Consider the following 17,155-nt stretch of genomic DNA (forward strand, 5'->3'; position numbering starts at 1 on the left):
TTCCCGAGTCAGTTTGGGTGCAGATGGCCACCCTCAACTTTTCCCCTACTACAGCAGTTTGGTTGCAATCAGTTAGGAAAAAAATTGTGAGTCTGAATTGGGAAGGCTTGTGTTCTACCTTGTCGACCCGTTTCGGTCGCGATCGTCATCAGTTGTTGATCCGCCAGTTTTTTGCTATTAAACAGTCTAGTCCTATGCAAGGTTACATTGAGAGATTTGAACATTTGATGAACCAATTGTTATCGTATGCTGATGAAATTCATCCATTTTATTTTTGACATGCTTCATTGGTGGATTGCGGGCGGATTTGCGAGCAGCGGTCATGGTTCAGCGGCCTTCTGATCTTGACACGGTGTGTGCTCTCGCATTGGTCCAGGAGGAGGTGCACAACGGGGTTCGAGCAGAGGACTTCTGTCCCTCGACTCCAGTGTACCGCGTTGCGCCGCGCCTTCCTCTTCAGGCGGTTCCAATCTATCAACCTCGGCCTCCTACAACACCAGCTGTGGTTGATCGCCGCGGTGTCAACGCGGCTCGCGCGGCACCGGTGGAACAGCCACGTCAAGTACCTGCAGAAACCAATCCGATCAACACTCTCTGTGCGTGCAGAAGGGCTCGTGGTTTGTGCTTCAAGTGTGGGGAGCGGTGGGGTCGTGACCACATTTGTCCGACAGCAATTCAGATGCATGTGTTGGAAGAATTTATGGATTTCATGGGGATCGCACCATCCGAAGGGGAGGGCCCGAGCACGGATTAAACTTAAACTGAAGAAGAAGTGTATGCAGTGTCTTTGCAGGCGTTCAATGGCAATGATTATTCGAAGCTGCTACAATTTACTGCAGTTCTTCAAGGACAAAATGTGGAGGTGCTCGTTGATTCCGGCAGTTTACCTTCTTTTATCAATTCCCGCTGCGTTCCTCAATTGCAAGGGTTGCATGCGCTGCCTAGGCCGGCTCGGGTGAAAGTGGCAAATGGTGCTGAACTCCGCTGTGAACTGGAAGTGCCCAACTGCCCCTGGACTATACAAGATCATCAATTTTCCACTTCTTTCAAAGTTTTACCACTGGGAGGGTTTGACGTTATTGTTGGCATGGATTGGTTGGAAGAGCTGAAACCCAATATTGATTGGATCCACAAAACAATGACTATCAAGACTAGGGATGATCTGATTCAGTTGCAAGGACATGTATTCACTGATAGCACCTGTCCCACCATTTATTCCGAGGAATTACATTTCATGTGCATTCAAGGAGAAGTGGACTACTTGGTGTACATTTGTAATGTTGCTGACAAACACAAACAACCTGAGAAAGAGTCAGTAGCCCCACCGGCTAAAATTCAGCAGCTCTTACAAGAATACTCTCATGTGTTTGCAACACCACAAGGGCTTCCACCCAGCCGAGCGTGTGACCACCAGACCCCCCCTATTATCGGGTGCTACACCAATTAGCATACGGCCTTACAAACACTCTCCCAAAACAAAGACAGAAATTGAAAGACAAGTTGAAGAGCTTCTTGCATCCGGCGTTATTCAGCACTCCCACTGTCCATTTGCTTCACCCGCAATCTTAGTTCGTAAGAAATATGGGCAATGGTGGCTTTTCATAGACTACCGTAAGTTGAATGCATTGACCGTAACCCCAAAGTTTCCCCTCCTAGTTATCGACGAGTTGCTCGATGAACTTTTGGGTGCTAGCTGGTTCTCCAAACTGGATCTCCATGTCGGGTACCATCAAATCAGATTGGCAGAGGGGAAAGAGTACAAAGCCGCATTTCAGACTCACTCTGGCCATTACGAATACAAGGTGCTGCCTTTTAGAGTAGCTGGGGGTCCGGCTACATTTAAGGGAGCCATGAACCACACTCTGAAACCAGTATTACGCATTTGTGCTTCGGTCTTTTTTGACGATATATTGGTCTTCTCAACTACCTTCAAGCAGCACTTGCAGCACCTTTGAGAAGTTTTGCACCTTTTGCACCTTCCAAATGCTCTTTTGCTCAGCAAGAACTTTCTTACTTGGGGTTCGTCATTAGTGAACAAGGGGTGTCCATCGAACCAGGCAAAATTCAGCAAGTCCAACAATGGCTTGTTCCAATCAATGTCAAGCAGTTGCATCAATTCTTGGGGCTTTCAGGATATTATCGCAAGTTCGTTCGTCACTATGGCATCATTGCCAAACCTTTGACACATTTGCTGAATAAACATGTTCCATTTGTATGGACAAGCGATTGCACAACTGCATTCGACACCCTAAAGCACTCTTTGGTGACAGCTCCGGTTCTCGCTGTACCAAATTTCAGCAAGCAATTCGTCATCGAGACTGACGCAAGCGACCTGGGAGTCGAAGCAGTTTTACAGCAAGAGGGTCATCCATTGGCATTCTTGAGTAAACCTTTGGGACCGCGTAACAAGGGGTTGTCCACTTATGAAAAGGAGCTTCTCGCAATCTTGTTAGCCGTTGAACATTGGCGACCATACTTGCAGACAGCCGAGTTCTTGATCAAAACAGATCAACGCAGTTTGGTGCATCTCGAAGACCAACGGTTACATAGCCCATGGCAACAAAAGGCATTCACCAAGTTATTGGGTCTTCGCTAAAGATTGTGCTACCGGAAAGGAGTTGATAATGGAGCTTCTGACGCTCTCTCTCGGCGCCCATTCACTGACGTAGATACCCTGTATGCAATACCACTTTGCCAGCCAGAGTGGCTCAATGAGGTACAACAGCTTATACTCAGGACGCGGCTACCCAGAAGATCATTGATGATTTGTGCAAGGATCCTCAATCCCACTAGCACTACTCCCTATCGGACGACATCTTGCGCTATCAAGGAAGAGTTTGGATTGGGCAAAACAATCAAATGCAGCAACAATGTTACTTGCGGGGTACCAATCAGCAATAGGGGGACACTCCGGAGCACCGGCCACTTATCAGCGTCTGAAATCAGTGTGTGCGTGGCCACGGGTGAAACGAGCCATTGTGGAATTTGCTCAAACATGTGATGTTTGCCAGAGAGCCAATCCAGAGCGATGCAAATACCCAGGCCTGCTTGAACCACTCCCTGTTCCAGTTCGTGCATGGCAGATGGTGTCTATGGATTTCACTGAAGGATTGCCACAATCAGGGCGGTACAACAGTATTTTGGTCGTGGTGGGCAAGTTGTCTAAATACAGTCACTTCCTAGCCTTGGCGCACCCATTATTCTCGGCCTCCCAAGTGGCTGTCACTTACATCGATCAAGTGTATAGGTTACATGGGCTTCCAGATTCCATTTTGTCAGATCGTGACCCCATATTCACCAGTCCGTTCTGCCATGAGCTTTTCCGTTTGACCAACACTACTCTCCAGATGAGCACCCCTTACCATCCGGCCACCAATGGACAAACTGAACGCACAAATCAGTGCTTGGAAACTTTTCTCCGATGCTTTGTTCATGCATGCCCGAAGAAATGGAGCTCGAGGCTACCCTTAGCAGAATGCTAGTTCATCACAAGCTGGCAAAATGCGCACGACAAGTCCCCCTTCTTCGTCCTCTACGGCCATGAACCAAGACACTGGGGCATCGAAGCTTCTTCTGCCACCCAGTGACTGATCTGAAAACTTGGTTATCGGAGCGAGCGGAGATGCAAGCCTTAATCAGACTACATTTGCTACGAGCTCAGATGAGAATGAAGCACCAGGCAGACAAAAATCGCTCTGAACGCATCTTCACAGTGGGTGACTTGGTATACATTAAACTCCAGTCGTACGTCCAAAGTTCTGTAGCTCATCGTGCTTGCCATAAGCTCTCCTTCAGGTACTTCGGTCCATTCCCAGTACAGGCTCGTATTGGTCAAGTGGCATACAGAATTGCGCTGCTCGAAACATCGAAGATCCACCCCGTCTTCCATGTCCCCAACTCCGCAAAGCTCTGAAGCCAGGTGTGCCTGTCTCTTCTATCCTTCCTGATGATGCTAATCAATTTGTTGTACCTGTGGAAGTGCTTGACAGCCGCATGAAAAACAAGGCTAACAGGGTGATCGCCCAAGTCCTCGTCCGGTGGTCTGGTGCTACACTCGAGCCGATGTGGGAAGATCGCGACGAGCTTCAGTCTTGCTTCCCTTGTGCGGCGGCTTGGGGACAAGCCACAACTCAAGTAGGGGAGGGTGTTAGCACCCCTAACACCCATACAATACCAGCCCATCAAGTCACCGAGTCACGCAAGGAGACGGCCCAAGGCCCAGCAAAGAGGATCATGAAGCCCAACCAACGTATCGCTGGGGATGAGTGGGTGAACTCTACTAGTGAAGTATAAGTGGCCTGGGGGAGGACCAGAGAGGCATCGAAGATCGATCAGGCTGACACTGCCCGGCGGCGGCGGCGGCTACCTATCAATTAGAACCCTAGTTCCTTTCCTTTTCCCTTCCTGAATTTGGCACCTTTGTGTGCTTATAAGGAGAGAAATTGTGTACTCTGAACCACATATACGTACATCTTAGAGAGTAGTGCAGAGCTAACATCTTGTGCATCAAATGTGTTATCTCATGAGCTAGAAGCATATTGTCCGTGGTCATGCGTCCAGGAACAAAAGCGGATTGAGTTGAGGATGACTTTCAACCGGTGAGTCAGCTCGGGGAGGGGAGAAAAGCGTTGTGTTAAAGGACAGTGGCTTGTTTTCACAAGCGAAAACCCTTGTCTGGCCTTCAATGGATCAACTACTTTGGATCCCTGGTAAGAAGTCCATTTGCTGGGCATTTACGTAAAGTATCTGGCCAGGAACCGTTTAATTCAAGGACATTGCAGTCAACAGAAATGCAGATACAGGTAGGCATCAGCTGCGCGCGCATCAACGGCGACTTCAACCAAACCGCGGTTCACAGATACATGTCAAATCATACACAGTACCATCGCACAAAGTAGTATGCACCAACACAGATATGAAGGCGCGCAGCCTAGGCCAAGCTAGCTCTGCTCGCCGCCGTTGGCTTGGGACGGCGCCCTCGACGACCGGAGCCGCTGGAAGACGGCCCTCTGCCGCAGGTTCTCGCGCAGGCGCTGCGCGTCGAGGAGCCGGTCCGGCACGACGCGGCAGAGGCGCCACTGGAGCCGGTGGCCCAGGTTGGGCATGCAGAGCGGGCCGTGCCCGATCCAGCGCGCCGCCGCGCGCGCGTACTCGTCCGACGTCGGCACGAGGAGCCGCTGCAGCAGGCCACGGCGCCGCTTGCCGGGCCCCGCGACTATCGACGTCATCTTCGTCTGCACCAACAGCGGGGCCTGCAGTTGCACCACACATATCATGATAGAGTACTGATTAGCAGCGTTTACTTTGGATCCCTACCTGAAGAGTTCTATAGTCTAGCATGCAACTCGGTGGACCAGGTTTCAACCAACTCTCTGACGACCGATAACTGGGTAGATCATGTTCCAACAACCTCTGTGTCGATCAATAAATAGATCATCGCAGTACCGACGCGAATTTCGCCGGTTCTTCCATGTTTGTAATCAACGCGGCCTTCTCGAAGGTCAATCCGTCGGTGTGCAGAGCTCTAGACTCCGGCATTTCGGTGTTGAACATACTAGTACTACTCATGATCTGGAGTAAGATGCACGGGAGCATGGGGCTGTGCAGACCGTAAACTAGTCGAGGGAGTAAAACAAACTCCATTGATTTGGAATCTCTGCAGTCTGTGTGCAGTTTTTTCTTTCTCGAGGACAGTGCGGTCGATCACGTGGGATCTGCACTATGGACCTGCGGTAGGATGGCTCCTAGCTATTTTTCATATGCTCAGGCAGTCAGGCTGCAGAAAGATGATCAGGCTTATTGGTCTCAGTCTGCTGCTCTCTCTATACTCACAGACTAAAATCAGTGATCCCCCCCCCCCCCCCCCCCCCCCCGTGAAATTTTAAACAAATATAGTTACTATAGTAAAACTACAATTTGAAATTTGCATGCTTACCTGGCATTGCACATCGATCCCTTTGCTTCTGTACTCCACGTAGAGGCTCCGGGAGAACTGAGCAACGTACCTGAGATTCAAAACCTGTGTGACTTATCTATTTATTTTACTCAGAAAATCTAGAAAGAGTTGTATAGCACGTAGACTAAGCGAATAACATCACACAGACAGACAGAATCAAGAACATGATGACCATCCAAGAAACAGTTAGCGCAATGAATTACTACAGTTAAAAAAGCAGCAAGCGCAAACCAACCAAAGCGCCTTTCGGCGGGCGACCTACCCAAGAATCCAAGATACGTATGTGCAGTGAAATTGACAAGAGCGTATGCATGCAGTACCGTTTGGAAGCGGCGTAGATGGTGTAGAGGGGGAAGGAAGGGATGGCCTCCGACGACCCGGAGCCTATGTTGACGACGGCGCCCCTGCCCCGCTGCACCATCCCCGGCAGCACCGCGGCCGTCACCTCCGTCAGCGCCCACAGGTTCACCCGCATCATCCTCACCCACGCCTCCACGTCGACCTCGTGCAGGTACAGCGCGCATGGCTTGGCCACCCCGGCGTTGTTCACCAGCACCCCGACGTCCAGCCCCTCCACGGCCTCCCGGAGCCGCCGCACCGCCTCGTCCCCTGCCAAATGCAGTATATATGCTCAGCAGTTCAGTTTATACCGTGGGGTAGATCACAGCCAGCTCCATCTTATTCACATGGATGCCGTGCCGATGCTTGCGTTGTGCACAGTGCGTGCGTATGAATCACCTTGAGGGGTGGCGACGAGCGCGAGGTCGAAGACGACGGTCTTGGTCTGCACGGCGCGAGTCTTGGAGATGGTCTCGGAGATGTCCTTGAGCTTGGCGGGGTCGCGGCCGACGAGGACGAGGTTGAGGCCCAAGCGCGCGAGCTCCAGGGCCATGGACTGGCCGATGCCGGACGTCGGGCCGGTCACGACGGCCCACGCCCCGTAACGGCGGCGGAGGTCCCTCGGCCGGCGCAGGAGGAGGGCGAGGTGTGAGAGGAGGCGTAGCACGACGGCCGCTGTGTACAGTGCGCCGAGGACGGCCAGGGAGACGAACCATGGCTCCTGCCGGAGGAGGGCGTCGGCGCCGCCCATCATCTCTCTCCCTCCCTCTTTCTCCGGCGGGTCGCGCGCGCGTGCCGCGGACTTGTCGCTGCGTCTGCTGAGCGTTGGGGATTCCTCTATAAATAAACGGAATGTCAGGCGCACCGCCCGGGTTGCATGTTTATCTAGGAGTAGGTTTGACGTGAGTCGCTTGAGCTTGGTGTGCAAAATGTACAAGTCGTGTGCTGTGTGCACGCCAATTTGAGGGCTGGCGTGACGATTTTTGGTCTATCTGCTAGGCTGTTGCTATGCGACAGTCCCGTGCCATCCGAACAACTTAATGGCCGCAACGGCTTTTCTCTTTTGCAGTTGTGCATCGTACGAGGTCGCATCAGCTGAAGTAACGTTTTCTGTGGCACCGTGTAGCGGCTTTAATTTCCTCTGTTTGTTGTTGGGGAGGGAAAAGAAACCATGAGCCCGGTGCCCCGGTGAGCAAGGCCGCGTCCGGCATGCTTGAGATCACAGACCAAAACGACAATATTGTGAAAAACTGGAGCTGAACCAGTAGTGACGTCTAAGACCAGCTCTAGAAGAGTCGGCAAAAATATTGAAACTTCATGACAAAAGCAACTCTAGCAGAGTCATCGTATCGGAATATCGACGGTTGTCATAACACGATTAGATATGAAGGTTGCGACAGCTGTGCGCAAGCACAGAATTGCCAAAACGGCTGCCTCCATAAAATTCTTTGTTTTCTCATTTTCATCGATTTCATAGGGGCGCTTTAAGCTCAAAAATCTAACCAACACGTGTATCAGTACAATAGATTGATAGCACCTATATTTAGTGGCCAAAATGTGTCGTTTTACATATAATTTGTGACTTAATGAGATTTCCAACAACATTGCTACCTAGCACTGCTACCTACACTTGTCAGGGTCGGTGTCGTCTAGTCTTCGTCCTCCTCACCGTTGTCATGGTCCTTTTCTTCTTCCTCTCTTACTGCTCCTTCCCCCTCCTCTGAGAGATCGTTGAGGTAGGCGTAGGGGTCGGACTCACGAGCGGCATCCACTGCTCCTCCTCGTAGGTGGTTGCGGAACAGAACACACGGGGGATTCCCTCCTTGTCGCGAGCTTCGAGGACGGAGAGCCACAGCATGACGTCGATCGATTTCCTCGGGCTCCGGCTCCGAAGGGGACAACATCGTTCACCGGGACGAGGGGTAGCGGGATAGACGTGGATGGTCTCCTTCGTCTTGTTCCATATGAGGGGGGCAGCCCTACGACTTCCGCAGCTAGAAGAATCGTTAGCGCCACAGGAAGCACTGGATCCCCGCAGACGCCTGATCTGTCGCATGGTAAGAATGTGCAACTGGTTGTATAACTAAAAGTGAAATCTGGGAGTTGTGGCAAACATGCAATTTGATGCTAATGTCAAACTAATTAGCAGTTGAGCCAGTAATGTCTATCCAAATCTATACTACAATAAAGTTTGAAGGCATGAGAAGTATGGATTTACATTAGCTGTTATCACCTGCTCTATAAAGCCCCTCTCCATGTCGATGGAGAATAATTCAAGAAGTTCACTACAAAAACTTTTGAGGTAATAACACTGGTGGTGCCTAAACTTGCCATCGACGTTCACTTTGGTGCCTAAACTTGAAAAATACACCGAAGTGGTTCTATAACTTGGCGGTATGGTTTAAATACGGTTCAAATCACATCCAGATACGTATGTATTGTTGACTAGACATGCCAGCGTGGCGCGGGGCCCACTTGCAGTACCGAGACAGACTGACATGGAAAGAGTGTGTCTAAATGACCATCGGGTCCCACCAGTTAGTGCACAACCAAAATAAATAAAAATGTAGGGCGGCTGGGATTTGAACAAGCGACCTGTGAGCTACGAAGGACCAGCGCAAACAACTTAACTAGGCAGAGTTAGTTAACTATTCTGCGTCGCTAACATTTATCTAGCTAATTAGACGGCAATGCCAATTTTCCACATGCTAGTTATTTTTTTTTTTAGAAAAATATTCAAACTATAGTGACAATATTGAATAAATAGTTAATGACCCCTCAAAATTGTTAATAAAATTTTACATATTCACAAAATTAAAATAATACAAAGTAATTAATAAAATGGTTTCATAATATTTGTAAGGATTCACATATATAATTAAATAATTGTGCAAATTTTAAAAGTTATACATTTTCGAAATGCTAATATAATTCTCAAAATCTTCATGTTTAAAAAATATATCACGTGATCCTTCTATTAGTTCTTTTTCCTTTTTTACGTGACCCTTCAACGTGTGATTTTCTTTTTAGGTTAGAGTAATTCTAAATCTTATGTGGATTATTGTATTTGTAAACAAAAAATTAAAGCTAGAGTCTTCTTGTCTTAGAAATAATATCCATAAAAATTTTATTTTAAAACATGTTAATGTAATTTTCAAAAATATTTGCGTGTTATTAAAAAGTCATGTAATTAAAATGCTTTTAATTAGACAAATGTATGTGTAGTCTAATTTTTTTATATTTAAACATAAGAATGTATAAAACCCTGGGGGGACACTAGGCCATTGTTTATTTTTTCACACATACTTAAAAATTTATTTTTATTAGAAAATATATCTTTTGACAAACACATATACTTTATTAAAACACGTGAACACTTTTTACAACTAGAAATACAATTCCTAAAAGCATGAACACTTCATATACTACCTGAATATTTTGTAATTTCGAAAATAAGAAAAACACCTAACATGTGGGAAATGGGTGCACTAACTGCAGCCCATTTAACTCCACGATTGTGTCGGATATATAGAATGTTACAGTGCGTAAAAGACATCAAACTTACATGGGGTAGTTGGTTGGCGCATGTCCTTTGTGGTGCACAGGTCGCCTGTTCGAAACTCAGCCTTGCAACTTTTTTGTTTATTTCAGTTGTGCACTGACAGGTGGGCCCCGATGTTCATTGACACGCACACTCTTCTTGTCAGTCTGTCCCGACACTGCAAGTGGGCCCCGCGTCACGCTGGCATGTCTAGTCAGCAATACATACATATCTAGACATGATTTGAACTGTATTCGAACCATACTCTCAAGTTATAGAACTAGTTCGGTGTATTTTTCAAGTTTAGGCACCAAAGTGAACATCGATGGCAACTTTAGGCACCACCAATGTTATTACCTCAAAACTTTTCCATAAGCATATTCTCTTTATTCTACATTTTCTAAGAGTAAATATAGATATGATAATATTGAAAAAAATGATAAGAAAGCTAAGATACATAGTGATGCTACATAATTAACTAGCTATCAATTTTAGTACAACGATGCAGGGCAAAAATGTACTAATGAGAGCAATGTAGAGCTAAACTTCTCTAGTAGTATTGGCTTTATTAAACATGATTATAAGAGTAAATATAGATATGATAATTTGGAAAAAAAATAGTGAATGAGGAAGATAAGATGTAGAGTGATGCTACATAATCAACATGTCAATGTAAATACAGTGACACATGCCAATAGGTACTTACAAGAGCTATAGAGCAAAATTTCTTTATAAGTATTGGATTTATTCTATATTTATGTAAGAGTAAATGTATATCTGATAATCTGGAGCAAATGTTGGATAAGCAAACTAACATGCATACTGATGCAACATAATCAACCAGCTATTAATGTAAGTAAAGTGACATAGGGCAACAAGTAGTAAGAAAAACAGTGGAGTGCGTGGAATAGTTGTGAGATCCAATGGTCACTGAGTATGGTTATTCTTCTTCAAGCAATTTTCATACAAGAGAGGTAGTAAAGTTATTGCTACTTTTCACCGAGTGAAAGTTAGTCGCTGCTCTATCCTAGCTTAGTACACAATATTATTATGTTTTAGGTTATTACTTACTGCTGACAAGAGTATCTTTCATATCAAAAGAAAAAGGGTAAACATTCAAGAAACAACTTATTTCATTCTATTTTAGCATTTTTCATAGTTTATCTAATCACCATGTATTTAAAAATAATAATGTATCTCTATCATAAAATATTCAAAATAGACGGGCGCAACAACATGTGCAACCAATACTCTAGCAAACTGGTAAAAGTGGGATTAACATATCGTACCCTCCAGCCGGGAAGGTCAAAGCTGTGGCCGTGGTGACGACCCTGGCTTCAGCAACCTTCCTATTGGCAGTGACACTTTCATCATGGCATCATTGGGGAGGTCGAGGAAATAGTCAAACCGCAGCGAGAAAAAAAATCATATAACCCATATGCCGGTGCAAGATCACAAAGGACGGGGTTCCCTGGACCTGTTCTCCCTAGCGGTCGTGCACGCGGTCATCGGAATGGAGTCGCCCGAAGCAGCATCAAGAAGAAAGATGGTGATTTAGTGCATGAGGACTGAGGACACATAATAGATGCGATCTGATTAGGTGACTGCTAGGGGTGCCAACACTTTCAAGATATAGGTGGATAGGTAGGGGGCGTGGGGTTAGGCCCATGATCGACTCCGTATCCAAAGGATCATATACGACTACTCGTAACACGTCCGTTAATGACTAATTTCCCATTAATTATCTGTTTCCAACCAGCAAAAACTAAACAAGACATATGATATAGGTTTGAGCTCAACTCTAGTCGTTCACAAAACTCGATGAGCGTGAGTGACGCGGATAACAAAGGCGGAACCCATATGTATCACTCCTCTTCTCATGCTCTAATAGGAGGTCGGAAAGGTTGTCTTGTATCTTGATCTCAACTTTTCTTCATTTTCAGGGTGGTAGTAAACATCCCCATGTTATGAAATTCCACATGAGCTTATAGATTTACCCAGAAATCATTTGGTATATGGGCCACTAGCCCATCTAATATTAAACTCTTTGATCCCTAGTAGCGCCATATTATGGGGAGATTCCTAATTGGGGCTTAAGGCGCTAAATAGTACTTACTCGATACATAACACATGAGTGCTAGTTCCCTAAGTGGGCCAGTCCAAGCAGATTTTTTTCACCTTTTGGGAACCTTATATAAGGTTTCCTTCAATTTTCTTTTTTTTCTTCCGTGCTTTTTTTACCATTTTTTTCATTCGGTTTCATTCATTTTTATTTCTACTATTTTGGTCTGGAAAAAATAGTGAGTATTTTTCTAAAATTAATGAATATTGTTTCATTTTTTGAACATTTTTACAAACTGCTGATATTTAAATTTTCACAATATTGTTTTCCAAATTCTTTTTTTGAAAATTATCATTCAAGAATCTTTTTTAAATAACGAACTTTTCTAAGAAAACCTACGTGTACTTTTCAAATTCCCATTTTTTGTAAAATTCTTTAGAAAATTAGTTTTAAAATTTATGTACTTTTTAAACTATAAAAAATGTAATTGTTTTTTCTGTACCTTTAGTTCTTTTAGGGGTATTCTGAACCATTAGTTGTTGGGAGCAACTAGTTAAGGAGCGCTCCTTCGGGAGCCTCGCAAGGATCAGCGCCACTTGGCGCGCTCTCAGCCATTCGCCACGTGTCGCGTTTGTGGACGCTCCCTTCAGATTTTTTATTTTATTTTTTCGCACGTGTTTCGGCTTTTTAAACGGTTTTTTTCCCGGGTATTTTCGACGTTTTGGTTTTTTCCCGGTCTTCCTTAGCGTTTCGACCAAAAACAATTTTGGAAAAAAAAAATGCGCGAAAAAACGCGTTTACTTTTTTTCCCTTTCGTGAAAAGTCACTTTTTTTCGCGAGAGGCACGGTTGTGCTTTAGCAAGAGTCACGGCCGTGCCTTTCGGAACAAAAAAACGTGTTTTCTGTTTTTTTTCGCGAGAGTCACGGTTTTACTTCCGCGAGAGGCACGGTTGTGCTTTCGTGAGAGTCATGGCCGTGCCTCTCGGAAAGGAAAAAACAAAACGCGTTTTCTTTTCTTTCTTTCGCGAGAGTCACGGTTTTGCTTCCGCGAGAGGCACGGTTGTGCTTTTGCTAGAGTCACGGCCGTGCTCTCGGAAAGGGAAAAAATACGCGTTTTCTGTTTTTTTTCTTTCGCGAGAGTCACGGTTTTGCTTTTGCCAGAGGCACGGTTGTGCTTTCGCGAGAGTCACGGGCGTGCCTCTTTCGAAAAGGGAAAAAATACGCGTTTTCTGTTTTTTTCTTTCCACGAGAGTCACTGTTTTGCTTCCACGAGAGGCACGGTTGTGATTTCGCGAGAGGCACGGGCGTGCCTCTTTCGGAAAGGAAAAAAACCGTGCTCCCGGTTTGGTTTTTTCGTCCGGTTTTTTTTGAAAAAAAAGTTCGTCAAAACCTATCAACATGGGATCTAGTTTTGAAGATCTCGACACGAGGAGTCCAATGGTGAAAATGGTTTGAGATTTGGACGCACGGTTTAAGAGATAAAACGTTTTGAATAAACAAATCTACGAAAAAAGGGAAAACTCCAGGTTGCGACAAGTGATGCGCTGCATGTGCACCACTTGTCGTGACCTGGGAAGATGGAGTGTTCTTTGCAACGAGTACTCCTTAATTAGTGATTTCGTTAGTTGTTGGCGAGTGAGTGAGGTGTTAACCGCAGAGGGAGCGAACCAACTAATGGGCCGCGGCCCGCTTAGAGTCTGCATTAGTGACTGAGCACTAGCGCGCGATCGGGCGCCTGAAGTGCCAAATAAGGCCTCCCATATTCCAGCGTAGCTACGGTTGGTTTTATAGAAGTTGGCCACAATTATTTTCTAACAAATCTATTTGTCATTTTGAGGCTGTTTGGATCGTTTCCATCGACTGCCAAGCCAAAACATTGGCATTGACTGAGACGTGGGCGCCCGTTTGGATCAGGTCCTATTTTTTTGGCACACCCAGCCCTTTCGCCCTCCTTAAGCTGATTTTGCACCAATTTGTTATCAAAACCACGAAATCACTAATTGAGTAGTACTCCTTGCAAAAATTACTCCCACCTTTTTAGGTTGTGACAAGTGGCGCGCTGTATATGCGCCACTTGTTGTAACCTGTGAGTTTTTCCTTTTTTCGTAGATTTATTTATTCAAAATGTTTTATCTCTCCAAATCTCGAACCATTTTCACTGTTGGATTACTCGCGTCGAGATCTTCAAAAACCGTGTCTCTCGCGAAAGCAAAAAAACATGTTTCCTTTTTCGTTTCTGAGAGGCACGGTCGTGCCTCTCGCGGAAGCAAAAAAACACATTTCTTTTTCCGTTTCCCAGAGACACGGTCGTGCCTCTCGCGAAAACAAAACTGTGCCTCTCACGGAAGAAAATAATAAATATTTTTTCGCGCAAAAAAATATTTAGTTCAAAAGCTAAGGAAGACCGGTGAAAATCCAAAAAAACCCAAAAAAAAGCCAAAAACGCGTGTGAAAATAAAAAATCCAAAGAAAGCGCCCACACGTGATGACGGTTGAGAGCGCGCCAAGTGACGCTGATCGTTGTGAGGCTCCCGAAGAAGCGCTCGCCAACTAGTTGCTCTCGTAAAACTAGGGCGCACGAATCGGTCGCAATTTTTTGGCCGGTCTGCGATTTGGCGAGGCGAATAGGCAGCAACCAAACAGCCCCTTTCTTTTCTCATTTTGAGCTTGGTCCTTGACGAAGATATACATGTAGCACCCGTCACGCGTATGCACCGACGGCGAGATTTGAACCAAACCGCGGTTCAGAGATACAGATAATACATAGCTGGTTCCTATATAAAAATATCATAGCTTCCTATATAAAAATAAATATCATGTCATAGCTGGTTCTTTCGGCCACGCCGTATGCACGCGCTCGGGGCCAAGCCTAGCTCTGCTTGCCGCCGTTGGCGTGCGGCGGCGCCCTCGGCGACCTGAGCCGCTGTAAGACGGCCCTCTGCCTCAGGTTCTCGCGCAGGCGCAGCGCGTCGAGTAGCCGGTCCGGCGCGACGAGGCAGAGGTACCACTGGAGCCGGTGGCCCAGGTTGGGCATGCAGAGCGGGCCGTGCCCGATCCAGCGCGCCGCCGCCCGCGCGTACGCGTCCGACGTCGGCATGACCAGCCGCGACAACGGGCCTCGCTTGCCGCGTTTCGCGGCTCTCGACGTCATCTTCGTCTCCACGAACAGCGGGGCCTGCAGTTGCTCGTAAAATTATGATGCGAAATGTGGAAAAGAATGCCTGCATTTTTCTTTCAGAGTGATGTCCTTGGGCGAAATGCTGGACGATTGCATACACTCCTCACCTGGCATTGCACGTCGATCCCTTTGCTTCTGTACTCAACGTAAAGGCTCCTGGAGAACTGCGCAACGTACCTGAAATTTAAATCATGTGTGATGTATATATATTTATCTCATAAAATCTAGAGAGAGAGAGAGAGAGAGGGGTAAAAGGTGCATTGTGCATGAGCACCGCAAGAGAGAAAAATTAATAGCATGATGGCCAGCCACCTACACCAGAATCCCAGATATGTCTAGTGTTTTTGGATACCGTTTGGAAGCGGCGTAGACGGAGTAGAGTGGGAAGGAGGGGATGGCCTCCGACGACCCGGAGCCGATGTTGACGACGGCGCCCCTGCCCCGCTGCACCATCCCCGGCAGCACCGCCGCGGTCACCTCCGTCAGCGCCCACAGGTTCACCCGTATCATCCGCACCCACGCCTCCACGTCCATCTCGTGCAGGTACACCGCGCATGGCTTGGCCACCCCGGCGTTGTTCACCAGCAGCCCCACGTCCAGCCCCTCCACCTCCTCCCGGAGCCGCCGCATCGCCTCGTCCCCTGCCAAATATAACCAGCATCAGTTCATGCAAGGTGAGGTCGACGATTACAACAGTCAGCTCCATTTCGATTCACAAGGTCGCTTGCGTTGAGTGCGTGTCGGTTCATCCTAGCTAGTTTTATTTACCTTCAGGTCTGGCGACGAGCGAGAGGTCGAACACCACGGTCTTGGTCTGCACGGCGCGGGTCTTGGAGATGGTCTCGGAGATGTCCTGGAGCTTGGCAGGGTCGCGGCCGACGAGGACGAGGTTGAGGCCCCTGCGCGCGAGCTCCAGTGCCAAGGACTCGCCGATGCCGGACGTCGGACCGGTCACGACTGCCCATGCCCCGTAGCGGCGGCGGAGGTCCGTCGGCCGGCGCAGGAGGAGGGCAAGGTGTGAAAGGAGGCGGAGCGCCACGGCTGCTGAGTACAGAGCGCCGAGGGTGGCCAGGGAGATGAACCATGGCTCCTGCCGGAGGAGAGCGTCGCCGCGCATCATCTCTCTGTCTCTCCACAGCGTGTCGCGCGCGCCGTGTATGTGTCGCTGGCTCACTGCGTGTGCTAAGCCCTCGAGGTTCTCGTATTAAATAGACGGATTTGTTATCCATAACCACTTTAGTATCGTTCCTCAAAGAAAAAAAAGAATACTACTCCTCCATAAACTAATATAAAAACGTTTAAATCACCAACGTTAGTTTATTATAGAGGGAGTACTAGTTTACGGGTCCCTTGTTTATGGGGATGTGGTTATGGATGAAGTTTGTCATGGGAATGTGTTGTAGATTGCGACCAATCTCCTCTTTACCCTTTCGCTTGCTTCCCGGGAAAGCAATAAACACATGAATATAGGGTCATGAGCTAGATTACCATGTGTTTTTGAGTAATGTTGCCATGTGAGATTGAGCAATGTTGCCACAAAATTGTAAAAGAGTTGACATGTGATTATGTGCCATGTGATATTTCTGTAAGAGACCGTTTTCAGGACTTGAACCCGTGACCTCATGGTCACAAGGGCTTCTAACACTGACAAATAGTGTGGGAGAAAAATTTGCCATGTGTTAGAGAATGTTGAAGGGTACTACCATGCAGGGGCGATGTCGCGTGTGTGAAAAAACAAATAAAGGCATTACAGAGTTGACATAGTTGCTCTATACGTTTTCCAAATTTATTCCGTCCCAACCGGGTTTTTTTTAAATCGGATTTGCAGGTCGCTCTCGTTGGCCAGAACCTACGCTTTTGAAGCTAGAAATGTCTGTATTTTGTATTGTGATGCTCTGAATTTTTGTTTTGGGTTTGCCAGCGCCATCGCTCAGTATAGTTTTAGGACGGGTAGTTGTGCCTTTGGTTTAAAAAATGGAAGCTCTAGTTTCCAGTTTCAAAAAATATGTATATCCGCGGTGCACACACAAAGTCCAAGGGTCAATACGCCTCACAGGCAGCACTTGACTGCTTCGGTTT

The 17,155-nt window shown here is 47.0% G+C and overlaps 2 protein-coding genes across 2 annotated transcripts; both read right to left on the reverse strand.

Moving 5' to 3' along the window:
• Positions 1 to 4,732: 4,732 nt before the first annotated feature.
• Positions 4,733 to 7,204, reverse strand: LOC109765204 (very-long-chain 3-oxoacyl-CoA reductase 1). Its single transcript, XM_020323986.4, has 4 exons — positions 6,695 to 7,204; positions 6,277 to 6,565; positions 5,936 to 6,005; positions 4,733 to 5,252 (listed from the first exon to the last, which is right to left on the reverse strand). The coding sequence occupies exons 1-4, from the start codon at positions 7,047 to 7,049 to the stop codon at positions 4,941 to 4,943; spliced, it is 1,026 nt and encodes a 341-aa protein (XP_020179575.1). The 5' UTR covers positions 7,050 to 7,204; the 3' UTR covers positions 4,733 to 4,940.
• A 7,511-nt stretch (positions 7,205 to 14,715) lies between these two features.
• LOC109765210 (very-long-chain 3-oxoacyl-CoA reductase 1-like) lies at positions 14,716 to 16,771 on the reverse strand. Its single transcript, XM_020323992.4, has 4 exons — positions 15,845 to 16,771; positions 15,429 to 15,717; positions 15,184 to 15,253; positions 14,716 to 15,073 (listed from the first exon to the last, which is right to left on the reverse strand). Exons 1-4 carry the CDS (start codon positions 16,194 to 16,196, stop codon positions 14,768 to 14,770), a joined length of 1,017 nt encoding a protein of 338 aa, XP_020179581.1. The 5' UTR covers positions 16,197 to 16,771; the 3' UTR covers positions 14,716 to 14,767.
• Between the last annotated feature and the right edge of the window lie 384 nt (positions 16,772 to 17,155).

Source organism: Aegilops tauschii, chromosome 7 (genome assembly GCF_002575655.3).
Source record: "Aegilops tauschii subsp. strangulata cultivar AL8/78 chromosome 7, Aet v6.0, whole genome shotgun sequence".
Lineage (NCBI taxonomy): Eukaryota > Viridiplantae > Streptophyta > Magnoliopsida > Poales > Poaceae > Aegilops > Aegilops tauschii.

Bases quoted from the DNA above. Each gene is read 5' to 3' on its own strand.
- LOC109765210 (XM_020323992.4), bottom strand. From the start codon at position 16,196: ATGATGCGCGGCGACGCTCTCCTCCGGCAGGAGCCATGGTTCATCTCC. The intron at 15,718-15,844 runs GTAAATAAAACT...TATATTTGGCAG, and splicing joins GCTCGTCGCCAGACCTGAAG to GGGACGAGGCGATGCGGCGG. The intron at 15,074-15,183 runs GTGAGGAGTGTA...GAGCAACTGCAG, and splicing joins GGATCGACGTGCAATGCCAG to GCCCCGCTGTTCGTGGAGAC.
- LOC109765204 (XM_020323986.4), bottom strand. From the start codon at position 7,049: ATGATGGGCGGCGCCGACGCCCTCCTCCGGCAGGAGCCATGGTTCGTC. The intron at 6,566-6,694 runs GTGATTCATACG...TGCATTTGGCAG, and splicing joins GCTCGTCGCCACCCCTCAAG to GGGACGAGGCGGTGCGGCGG. The intron at 5,253-5,935 runs GTAAGCATGCAA...GTGCAACTGCAG, and splicing joins GGATCGATGTGCAATGCCAG to GCCCCGCTGTTGGTGCAGAC.